We start from the raw sequence: 12951 nt of genomic DNA, 5'->3' as shown, positions 1-12951 counted from the left end.
TCCTCAACAAACCCGTCTCCATACCGGCGTGATGACTCCGATCTTCAACCAGATGGAACTGGATAATATTCTGATTGTCCAATCCAAGCTGACTCTGACCTGTAATGCTGCCTGAATCATAATCATACACTGTTCGTTCGTTGGCCAGAGATGAACACTAATATTGTTCCAAACCTGTATTCATTTCTAAAACAAAAATAAACTGTAGCTGAAAAACTAAAGCACCGTTTAATTTATTTTTATATTATACGTTGTGTATATGTAATGTGTATCTTTGTTCTTATCTTTTAATATAAAATAAAAATATTATAATTAATAAATTAATATCTTCGCCACTTTGGCCTAAATGTCTGTCATTCTTTTTATTTTGTTGTATTATGTTACCTTGTAAGGCTTTGTTTTTAAAACAGGGACATTAGTTTGGCTGTAATGCTTAGTCACTTGTGAAATAGTAAAACCAGCATGAAAAAAATCGTGATTTTCTTGAAAAAATATTGATATATTTTTGCCACATCGCCCACAATGGCATATTCTTATTGGTTGATCGTCATGATTGTTCACAGGTGTTTCTTGTTAATCATAACATAAGTCTTGGTGTATAAATAGCCCTCATGTTTCTACTGTATCTTTGTTAAGTTTTGTTTGTGTAACTGCTGTTGGTGAATCTTATGTAACCATGTCAAATTCAGGTGTTTTGTTGTGTCTTGTGTGTGCGGGCCTGTGTGTGTCGTGTGTGTCCATGCTGGTGTTCCTTGCTGGTGTGCTGGTGTGTGTCCGGGCCTGTGTGTGTGCTGGTGTGTGTCCGTGCCTGTGTGTGTGCTGGTGTGTGTCCGTGCCTGTGTGTGTGCTGGTGTGTGTCCGTCCCTGTGTGTGTGCTGGTGTGTCCGTGCCTGTGTGTGTGCTGGTGTGTCCGTGCCTGTGTGTGTGCTGGTGTGTCCGTGCCTGTGTATGTGCTGGTGTGTCCGTGCCTGTGTCCGTGCCTGTGTGTGTGCTGGTGTGTCCGTGCCGGTGTCCGTGCCTGTGTGTGTCCGTGCCTGTGTGTGTGTCCGTCCCTGTGTGTGTGCTGGTGTGTCCGTGCCTGTGTGTGTGCTGGTGTGTCCGTGCCTGTGTGTGTGCTGGTGTGTCCGTGCCTGTGTGTGTGCTGGTGTGTCCGTGCCGGTGTCCGTGCCTGTGTGTGTGCTGGTGTGTCCGTGCCGGTGTCCGTGCCTGTGTGTGTGCTGGTGTGTCCGTGCCTGTGTGTGTGCTGGTGTTTCCATGCCGATGTCCGCGCCTGTGTGTGTGCTGGTGTGTTTCCGTGCCGATGTCCGTGCCTGTGTGTGTGCTGGTGTGTGTCTGTGCCTGTGTGTGTGCTGGTGTGTGTCCGTGCCTGTGTGTGTGCTGGTGTGTGTCCGTGCCTGTGTGTGTGCTGGTGTGTCCGTGCCTGTGTGTGTGCTGGTGTGTGTCCGTGCCTGTGTGTGTGCTGGTGTGTCCGTGCCGGTGTCCGTGCCTGTGTGTGTGCTGGTGTGTGTCCGTGCCGGTGTCCGTGCCTGTGTGTGTGCTGGTGTGTGTCCGTGCCTGTGTGTGTGCTGGTGTGTGTCCGTGCCTGTGTGTGTGCTGGTGTGTCCGTGCCTGTGTGTGTCCGTGCCTGTGTGTGTGCTGGTGTGTCCGTGCCGGTGTCCGTGCCTGTGTGTGTGCTGGTGTGTGTCCGTGCCTGTGTGTGTGCTGGTGTGTGTCCGTGCCTGTGTGTGTGCTGGTGTGTGTCCGTGCCTGTGTGTGTGCTGGTGTGTCCGTGCCGGTGTCCGTGCCTGTGTGTGTGCTGGTGTGTTTCCGTGCCGATGTCCGTGCCTGTGTGTGTGCTGGTGTGTGTCCGTGCCTGTGCCTGTGTGTGTGCTGGTGTGTTTCCGTGCCAAAGTCCGTGCCTGTGTGTGTGCTGGTGTGTTTCCGTGCCGATGTCCGTGCCTGTGTGTGTGCTGGTGTGTCCGTGCCTGTGTGTGTGCTGGTGTGTTTCCATGCCGATGTCCGTGCCTGTGTGTGTGCTGGTGTGTTTCCGTGCCAAAGTCCGTGCCTGTGTGTGTGCTGGTGTGTTTCCGTGCCTGTGTGTGTGCTGGTGTGTTTCCGTGCCAAAGTCCGTGCCTGTGTGTGTGCTGGTGTGTTTCCGTGCCGATGTCCGTGCCTGTGTGTGTGCTGGTGTGTCCGTGCCTGTGTGTGTGCTGGTGTGTCCGTGCCGGTGTCCGTGCCTGTGTGTGTGCTGGTGTGTCCGTGCCTGTGTGTGTGCTGGTGTGTCCGTGCCTGTGTGTGCGCTGGTGTGTCCGTGCCGGTGTCCGTGCCTGTGTGTGTGCTGGTGTGTCCGTGCCGGTGTCCAGGCCTGTGTGCTGGTGTGTTTCCGTGCCGATGTCCGTGCCTGTGTGTGTGCTGGTGTGTCCGTGCCTGTGTGTGTGCTGGTGTGTCCGTGCCGGTGTCCGTGCCTGTGTGTGTGCTGGTGTGTCCGTGCCGGTGTCCAGGCCTGTGTGCTGGTGTGTTTCCGTGCCGATGTCCGTCCCTGTGTGTGTGCTGGTGTGTGTGCTGGTGTGTCCGTGCCGGTGTCCGTGCCTGTGTGTGTGCTGGTGTGTCCGTGCCGGTGTCCGGGCCTGTGTGTGTGCTGGTGTGTTTCTGTGCCTGTGTGCTGGTGTGTGTCCGTGCCTGTGTGCTGGTGTGTGTCCGTGCCTGTGTGCTGGTGTGTGTCCGTGCCTGTGTGCTGGTGTGTGTCCGTGTCGGTGCCCGTGCTGGTGGTCGCGCCAGAGTCCGTGCCTGTGTGCTGGTGTGTTTCCATGCTGGTGTGTGTCCGTGTCCGTGTCAGTGCCCGTGCCGGTGCCCGTGCCGGAGTCCATGCCTGTGTGTCGGTTTGTGTCTGTGACTATGCCCTTGCTGGTGGTTTTCCTTAAAATTTTTTTTATATATTTTTGCCATATCGCCCACCCCTAATGCCATATTCTTATTGGTTGATCGTCATGATTGTTCACAGGTGTTTCTTGTTAATCTTGGTGTATAAATAGCCCTCATGTTTCCATTGTATCTTGTCTAGTTTTGTTTGTATAACCACAGTTGGTGAGTCTCATGTAACCAAGTCAAATGTGTGTCCGTGCCAATGTCCGTCGGTCTGTGTCCGTGGCGGTGTGTCCGTGTGTGTCAGTGTTGGTGTGTGTCCATGCCTGTGCTGATGTCCGTGTCGGGTTTTGTTTTGTCGGTGTCCGTGAAAATTGGGTGCGTGTCATATGCATGTACATTAGATGCGTGCCGGTCTTATAGTGACAGTAGCCTAATAGTAAACATGCTGCCACTTGTCCTTAAAAGGAAAGTTCAACCAAAAATTAAAAAAATTTACTCACTCTAATGTTGTTCCAAACCTGTATTAATTTCTAAAACAACAAAAGCAAAGAGAAAATCACTCACTGCTCTGAGAACTTTAAATAGTAGATTTAATAAGCATCAGTGTATAACTTAGACTTCACTGTATATGTAGTGTTTTATTTTTATATTTGTTTAATTTAATTTCTTTCTTGAATGCTTCTGTTAAATACATCTACTGCAGCTGAAAAAATAAAGCACTGTTTAAATAATTTGTATATTATACGTTGTGTATATGTAATGTGTATCTTTTAATAAAAAAGAAAATGACATTATTATCTTCGCCTCTTTGGCCTAAATGTCTGCCATTCTTTTTTTAAATATTTTGTTACCTTGTAAGGATTTGTTTTTAAAATGGAGACATTAGTTTGGCTGGAATGCTCAGTCACTTGCAAATTAGTAAAACATGAAAAAGAATCGTGATTAAATCATGAATCATGATATTTTTTCCATATCACCCACCCCTAACCTGTTGCTATTATTAAATGTACATTTCTGATTTAGATTGTGGATTTCTCAACATGAAACAAGGCGTATTAAAGTCAAGCATTCCAGCACTTCTTACACTGTGTGATGTTGAGATATAGGCTACTGAATTACTGCACAAAGCAAAAACATGTGGAATCCACCATAATACTCTGAACGTTGTTGTTCTACATTCAACCAGTGACAAACAGCTTGTATATGAATAGCAAACCCATCCCAAACATGGTCTCGAAGCTATATTAAAAGTGCATTCCCATAATCTTGAGGGAAATGTAAAAGTTGGACAATTAGAGTGCAATTTGTGGGCCTAAGCAAACAGGAAGGAAAAGTCTTAAATCTTGAGGGCGTCTTCCAACTGTCAGGGGGTTCGGTGTGTTGTAACGGGATGAACGAGGACCGGGGCAGGGAGAGACCCAAATGAGCCAGGAACAAGAGGCTGGCGCAGTGCCAAACTGAACTCGCTGACTCCCCTCGAGCTCTCCTAAAATTGAGGCCAGCGTAGAACCATGAAGACAGCTGAGGATTTCACATGACATTTCCCTTATAGTATAGGCCTACATCCAAACATGCCCTCTACTCAGAGTTTAGTAGGCCAGTGTTTATAAAGGGGGTGGAGTACCAAATAAGAAACAAAAAGCCACTAGAATAAATGCAGTACACAATATGATATTTAAGAACTATTTCCGAACAGATATGATCATATTTACGCTGATAAACTGACCTACTGACTGTAAATAAAGGCACTACAACAACTTGATCAAAAACAAAACCTGTGCTGCCATCTAGTGGCTATTGACTGAACTGTCTATGCAAATAATTCTGTCATCATTTAGTCACCCTCATGTTCCAAGCCTGTGAGTTTCTTTCTTCTGTTGAACATAAAAGAAGATATTTATAAGAATGACGGTAACCACAAAGTAAATGGAAGCCATTGACTTCCATAGTATTTTTTTCCTACTATGGAAGTCAATGGGTAGCCTACCGTCAACTGTTTGATTACCAACATTCTTTAATATCTTCTTTTGTGTTCAACAAAACTCATACAGGTTTGGTACAGCTTGAGGGTGAGTAAATGACAGTTTAAAATGTTGGATGAACTATCCCTTTAATGGATGTAGGAAATATCGTATTTACGAGTTGAACGTCACAACAAAGTCGTAAATACGAGTTACGAGTTGGGGCGTGTCAGTGGGTGCGCGATGACGTCACTTCACCCACGGATCACGCCTCTTCAGTTGACAGATGAGTGGCAAAACTTCTTGGAACATGACTGGCAAAACAAACGATTTATATCTTCTTAAATTAAAGGCAATTTGACTCGACAGTAATCCCTACAATTTACCAAAGAACCAGTGGTCCATGGACATTAACATGTGGCCGCAGGAATCAGGTTTCCTGACATATGTGCCTGATTTTTTCACGGCTGGGAAACTTACAAAGTAAAGTCTGTGAACGATTTATCTGCTAGACAACACTATAAATTATACTTGTATATATGTAATGTAGGTAGATCTATCTGGATCACTTAGGTCAGTTATATTGCCCAGCCCTGAAACTTAAGGCGGGCGTACACGGTGCGATTTTTTGCTGTTTTACGAGCTCGCAGATTATTTTTTCACTCGGGAGAAATCGAGTGCAAATCGGTGATGCTCGCATGGTCGCGGCTCGCAGCGTGTGAGAGGAATTACGAGCCGAGCCGAGCACGTTATGAGCACCTCCCCGACCTCCCGATCATTTTTAAACATGTTTAAAAAATTCGGGGAGTCGGCCCGATTTTCACCAGCGTATAGGCTATCCCCTATTGCCAAATCATACACAACCGCCTCACAGGCTAGATCGATGGGGCTATACCTCAGTGGCAGCAACCACACAGCGTGCGCATACACTGTCACACACACACACACACACACACTCTCTCTCTCTCTCTCTCTCTCTCTCTCTCTCTCTCTCTCTCTCTCTCTCGTTTTTATGTTGAACGGAATGGCTAGTATCTGCATTTGCACACACATTTCTGTCATTTTTCTATCTGAAGCTATTGCCTGAAACATTGAAAGCTCTCACAGAAACTGTGTTTAACCACCAGCTCGGGATAAAATTCGTGCAGGAGGACAGTCGTGCCGTGTACCAGCTGCTTTGACGCGATTATCAGTTTAACTGACTCGTAACGTGTGCAATATATCTCACGACCTCCCGAGTGTCCGAACTCGCACCGTGTACGCCCGCCTTTAGGCCTACAAGCATTAGGGAATTATAGACATACAATTATAACTTTAAGCTGTTTGGAAACGATGTGTTTTGTGAAATAAATTTGACTGGACACTCGGTCGTGCATCAAGATGGGATAAAATTGACGAGGACATCATATCCTAGTTGTTTCTATATATTTTGTAGAAACTTTTAAAGTTATCTGGAGAACTGTCATGCAGACTATCCATCTATCATAAGGAAAACTGGATTTGTCTAACATGATCTAAACAGCCCCCTTCACAGAACACAAGGCTCATCATAATGGATTTTTTTTTAAATTCACGTTGACAAACTTTACAGTTATGCAGAATATAAGATGGTAAAAATGTAATTGATTTGTCAATACACATATACGACCTTGGGTATAATTTTACCCAGGGTCCTGGAGGGCCACCACAGGCCTGCTCCAACACCCATAGTTTTCAAATAAACCTGAGAGACTTGACTGGCTGGATGATGCGAGTTTAATTAAAGTTGAAGCTAAATGGTGCAGGGTGGTGGTTTTGTACCCCAGTTCTATAGGAATTTAGCAGTGACGTTGTCTGGCTTTTTTCTTTTACACAAGCTAAATAATATAATTGTATTGTAATGTAACAGTTTTGAGTGGCCCCATAAAAAAGCAAAACATTCTTTGTTCTTTATTTTTTAGAACTAGTTTGAAAACCTTGCTGTATTTTTGTGTAATTAATTAAGTACACCTCCATCTTCCTCCAAAGAACGTGACTTGAACGACAAACTACTTCCCAACTCGTAAATGCGAAATTCGTAAATAAGAACTTCCCAAGAGGACTTGAACACACCTTAAGAAACAATTTGGACACACAAAATAACACTTCAGAATAAAAAGCAAGTTTTCCAAGAATTTTATTGAAATACCAAGATAAATTTCAGTCCCGGTCCCTTGTTATTTCAAAAAGCGCGCTTTGGGTTTTAGCGTTGACATCGCAAGCCTTCGTCCCAAAGCTCCTCCCACTCCCTTTAGTTTTCTTTTCTCTTTTGCTAAAACAGCAACATTTCATCTGATGCAAACCTATACAACAGGTCATTTGGCACAATTCCCCCTCCCGGTTGTCTCGACATTGTTTGAAGAATCGTAGCAGTTTCCAATCCAAACAAACGTCATTCGTATTTGTCGTTGAATTGTTTGCAGCGTTTTCAGACTGTTTCTTCGGGTAACGTTAAAGACCGTGACTAAAATAATTCTCAGGACTAAATATGTGGTTTACCTGGTAAATTTGAGATTGTGAATTGTTGATTTAAATTTCTCAATTGCTTTTAAACAATCGATTCAGAAGAGTCAAATGTGGCTTTATTTAAATTCTCGTAATTGCGCTCTAAAAATCGCAACACTAAACTGATGCTGGCCAGGTAAATTCGGGGGCAATTTGAGAAGTATTTGGCTTCAAATGCTCTTGAACATTAAACCGCAGTGTAAAACCGCTCTAAACACTGGCCTTTACCCTTTTTCATGTCTTCAACAGTCAGAAAGCATGCATACACAGACAGACAGAGCAAGTGTCTCCTTGCAACAAAACCCAGGTAAGAGTAACAGCAAGAAGCTGAGCAAAGTGCTGAATTTTAATATTTAAACATAAAAAGAGTTCAGATATCAGAAGTACAACTGATGCTTCAACAGGACCTGACAGATGATCAACTTGTGGTCGAGCGTCCACGAGGCGGATGCCACAGTAATGCGAGGAGCACGTCAGAGGTTTGTAATGGATCCTCCACGATGAGATGGCCTTAATGGAATTTAACAGTCATCTCGTAATGAAAATACTGTCTGAAATGGTCAAACGCCCCACAAATACTCAGTATTCAAGAAAGCATTGAATTGCTAAAGGGTTCAGACAGCGAGCGAAGGTTGCGTTTCTGCCATTTCGTCTCTTCACCAACCAGCCCATTGGAAACACCATAGGGCTACGTTAAAGGGATACAATCACCATTTTCTGGAAGAATACCAAGCAAGTGATGTTACCGTCACGCTCGTAACTAGCAATATTGGATCACTCTAGATACCTGAGGGACGACGCGCGGCTCACGTGAGGCACAATTTCGCCTGCACTTTTTACAACCACACCTGATTCATGATTCAATATGATGAGGGTTGTGATAAAGCAATATTTTTCATTCAAAAGCATGTAATATTGCAAAAAAAGTGCCGACACCGAAGCGCTACCCTCACTTCTGGAATGGCAAAGTTCATCCGTATGGAGCTTTACCATCGCTTAATACTGATTCTGTCAAAGCCTCTAAACAGACGGTGATCTTCCTCGGATAGGCATCTGATTCATGTCCATTGCACGTGGTCTAGCGCATTGCACAAAATAAGGAGCCCGGTAGTGCCGTTTCAGACACTACAGCACTCTAAAAGAAAAAAAAAAAAGGAAAATGGGGAAAAGTGTACTGCGATAGGGATCTCTTGAAATCCAAGGCAGCTTTTGCATAAAATACTGATTAAGGAGATAAGACCAAAGGGACGGGACAAGATGTTTAGCACTCAATCTGAGGAGTGTGAAATCATAATCGGACTGATGTATGCCTATGGAAGACAACAAAAAAAAAAAGGAAAAAATAAATATAAAAGAAAATAAAATAAAATATAGTTTATCATTAGGACCTTCCATTTTAGTACATACAGAAAAATAATATCCACTTAATTTTTTTTCTTCTTCCTTTCCATAAACCTTAAACTATTCGAATCTGGGAATGGTTATGGTTGGTTATCCTCGTTCGCAAAGCCAGGAAAAGAGCTTCAAAGAAAGTTTTTCCTTTCACACATTCGAGAATGGAAGGGAGCTGGCAACCAATCCCACAATGCATTCGGCTACACAGGTGAGCATGGCTGAGTATGCCCATGTCCCACGTCCCATAAATGATATTCATGGGTCTGCGTTGTCCTTACTAGAGCACTTGGCCACTACAGAGGGGGGGGAAAGGAATCAGTTTCGTGGCATTTTACATTAGAGCAACTTGTTTTTAGTGAAAACCAAGAAAAACAAAAACAAAACAAAAAATCCAGAGTTTGTTTCTTTTTCTCAAGGGAGAAAGAAAAAACAATGAGACGAAAAAATATTATTAGTGCCAGTTTTGAAGTTGCTGTTGATCATATTCTGCTATCAGTTTTTTAATATGTGCCAGTTTGTTGTGTAGATATTCACAGCGGTTCTTCTCTTGGCTATAGTTTGGATTAGTCTGAGAAAAGAAGAGAACGTGATCAGCATTTTAAACGCAAAGCATGTTTTGAACAAAACAAAAAATGGTGGAAGAGACCGTCGGTTTACCTTTTTGATTTTACGATACTCTTCAAGTATCTGGTTGTGGATTGTCTGTGAAAAGGAGAAACAGAGCTTATCAATGATGTTCCTGCTTGAATACAGTAGTTTCAAACGTGCAATAAGACCATAGACAATCAAAAGAGTTTGAAGAGAAGCTCTATGATCTGCTTTTTTACTAAATCAAGTTAGCGCCCAATCCTGTTAGCGCTTATAGCACAAAGTATGATTGACCAAAGTAGTAGCGGTCAAATATCCCCACTAACTGTTCAAGACACTACATACATTTCCTCCCTTGTTTCTGCCGCCTTTGTCGTTTTGTCAAACCATGTTGCTTAATTCTCCTAGCCAGATCTGGTAACAGTTTTACATAACATAATGCAAATGGCAGTTGTCACCTGACCTGTAACTCTCAAACTGGCCGCAAGCCAGCGGGATAACTTTATTATTGAGCCCTATAAAGTATTATGACTCCGTGTAGGAGAAATAAATGATGCCTGACAACATAATGCTCTGGTTATTTAACACGATTGCCTTTAATCGGTCAGATGATTGTTGTTCATTTCATTACTCTCCCGGACTAGATTGGTAGAGGCAAGGGAAGAAAAACACTAACAGTTTCCAATTTATCAAGAGGTGAAAATTACAGTAGGACCCTGGATGAATCAACTACCCTCTTTAATTTTTCATTTTCCGGAGGAAGACATGGCTTCTGGGATCAGGCTGGGGCCGACAGCATATTACTAAAAAATGAGTTGTAATCATATGCGTGGATGGATGCACTGCATTTTTGGTATGGGCTTTTCAATAAAGATACCTTGTACTTGTCTGTGCCTTGCTGGAGTTGTTTGAGCTCGGTGTCGAGTATAGTGAACTGTCGGGTGATGCCCTCTATCCGTGAGTGCAGGCCCCGGTACTCGCTGTACTCCAAGTTGAAGTCAATCTTGTAAGTCTGACGTTGCTCTTGCGAGCTTATCACGGTGTATTTTCTGTTTAGGAAACCAAGCGGAAAAAAACAACAGTTTTATAAACTTCATAAAAGTTTAATGATATTTTCATTTTCTTTCAGTTATATAACGCAACTTTTGTTTTGTTTTTAACAAACCTGACGCAAAAGCTGAGTGAAAAGACCAACTTGAAAATGTATAAAGAGGTGCTTACAATAAATAGTCTGTCGTCTCTGATGAAGATGCAGGAATACTGGAGCTGTTGCACGTTCCGTTTATACCTGAGAAAAAAAAAAAGAAAAAAAAAGGATTTCAAGGACAGTTTTATCCTGCAGACTAAGGAACAAGGACAATATGCCATGACGTCAGTCCACACTTAAAAAAACAGCTAAAAACAATCTGAAGAGGGATGTTTGCACTCATCAACCTCACTGGTTGACTAGGTCAGTTGTTGAACTACTAATCGACTGGTTTGTGGACTGTCTTTTGACTTTTGAACTAACTGACCAATCATAATTGATTGGAAAAAAGATGGACAGTCTGAATGACTATTCAACAACTAGCTTGTGTTGTGGGCTTTCTAAACTACTATTTATAGAATTAACCTCACTAACATACTTGTCGGTAGTGATGTTACAATATGTGCCGACGCATGTGTCGAGAAATCCCGGGAGCTTTCAGTGAAGCACGTAGAGGCTTGTATCGCTTTAGACCAATGACGTCATCGATGACGTCCGACGCCTCGCTTCGACCTGACTGGTTAGGGAAGTGGTTTGAATCTTGGCGCGACATTGACATATATAAACCCAGCCACTTTCTGGTTTCAGAATAATAATATATTGCTCCTCCTGCCTATTATGCCCAAAGTATTGATTTACACACATTTGATAGCCCCATTAATTTCAAGCCAATACATGTATTACACAGTTATGTTATAAAATCATTATATACCACCAGAAACTACACATTATATTCATATAAATAGATTAGTCTGTGGAATATATGTGGAATAATTTTTTTCACCGTTATTTCTAAGCTTTAAATGGTGCAAAACACATTACAGATGACCTGCCTACACTGTATCTGCTTGTTTTCCACTTTCTTGTTTTGACCACCAGGTGGTATTGTGAGCAAATGAAGCCTCAAGAAATTAACCCTTTTGTAACCTTTGTGGGGGCTTCTCGCCACCACTACTTATCGGTTGTTAGACTACTTATATATTCGATAGATTGTCTGAGTGACTTTTCCACTAATTGACCTTGCTAACAGGCCAACTCTAGATGTTATGACCATTAATGAACTAGTTGGTGAGCCGTCTGAATAACTATTTAGCTAATTGACGTCACTAATCAACTAGTCTGTTGTTAGACTATTAATCAAATAATTGATGGGTTATCTGAGCGACTATTCAACAAATCGACCCAACTAACAAACTAGGTCGGTTGCAGGACTACTAATCGAATAGTTGGTGTGTTGCCTGAAATTATTTAGCGCATGACCTCACTAACCCACTGTCGGATTTTGGACTAGTAATTGTCAATTAAACCAATTAAATCGGCCTCACTAACGACTAGGTTGGTTGTTCGACTAATTGACTAGTCAGAGAGTTGTCTGAACGATTCCGCCAATTACTTCACCAACCGAATGTGTTAGTTGGACTACTTTTTGTTCAATTGATGGGCCTCCTGTACAACTATTTACCTAAACTAAAGTTGGTTGTTTATTAAATCAACTTTTTTTGCCGTTTACTTGTTTGCTAAACAACACTCTCCAAAATACTCAAGATCCGAAATACAAAATCTTTTGTGTCATAGAACTAATCGAGATTCACCTGCTGCAGTCTGAGGTGCTTTCTGACATCATAACCCTTGACATTATAAATTATTCAGAGAAAGTAATCCGCACCTGTCCTCCCATCGCTTGTTGTGACATCACAGGCTTTCCTCTGATCCAAGCCATGGTCTTCATCAACTCTCCTCTCCTTCTTCATGTCCCGCTCTCGGTCTTTTTCCTTAGACTTGTCTTTGTCCTTGTGTTTTTTGGACTTCTTCTTAGGCTTGCCATGCAGCGAGAGTTGAGCGGTCTGGGTCTGAGGTCCGTCCTGGCTGCTGAGGGTTGGGGACAAGGATCCCAGAACTTCCTCTTGCGTTGTGGAGCGAGGGGCGAATGACGGGGGCTGACTCAGTCTTTCCGCCACTGCCGCCTCCAGACTTTCACAGTCTCTGCCGTTGGAGTCGTTGCTGACATCCGAAAGGGGGTCGAAGGGTCGGGGGATCTCCAGCGGAGGGATTTGAGAGCTCGACGACGTCTCTGCAGCTTGAGAACTAGAAGAGTCCTTACCATTGGATGAGCTCAGTTTGCCATTGATGAGGCCTGTAGACTTGCTAGCTAGATGCGATATTCTGGGTTTCTTATTGGCCAGGGGATCGATGAAGTCTGCTGCAGGTCGTTTCTGTTGGCCAAGAACAATGATGGTTTGTTAAACTGGGATGTTATTAAATAGTGATTAAAAAGTTTAGCAGTTGTTTACTAGTAGTGCATCATTTTGATGAATGATTTGATGACACGTGGGCACAAGAAAAGATTTACCCTTACATATTTCCTCATAACACAAACAGATCCATCATAACGGT

At 43.3% G+C, this 12951-nt stretch overlaps 1 protein-coding gene across 1 annotated transcript in view; it reads right to left on the bottom strand.

Annotated features, from left to right (window-relative positions):
* Positions 1-6944: 6944 nt before the first annotated feature.
* Positions 6945-12951, bottom strand: part of ell (elongation factor RNA polymerase II) — a 30711-nt gene continuing 24704 nt past the window's right edge. Inside the window, exons 8-12 of the mRNA XM_079593520.1 lie at positions 12224-12770; positions 10533-10599; positions 10189-10360; positions 9381-9425; positions 6945-9291 (exon numbers count right to left, since the gene is read on the bottom strand). Coding sequence (XP_079449646.1) covers positions 9175-9291; positions 9381-9425; positions 10189-10360; positions 10533-10599; positions 12224-12770 — 948 coding nt within the window. The 3' untranslated portion in view covers positions 6945-9174. The remainder of the gene's footprint in view (positions 9292-9380; positions 9426-10188; positions 10361-10532; positions 10600-12223; positions 12771-12951) is intronic.

This window comes from Phoxinus phoxinus, assembly GCF_949152265.1.
Source record: "Phoxinus phoxinus genome assembly, chromosome: 20".
Classification (NCBI taxonomy): Eukaryota; Metazoa; Chordata; class Actinopteri; order Cypriniformes; family Leuciscidae; genus Phoxinus; species Phoxinus phoxinus.
This window is presented reverse-complemented; position numbering and strand designations above follow the sequence as displayed.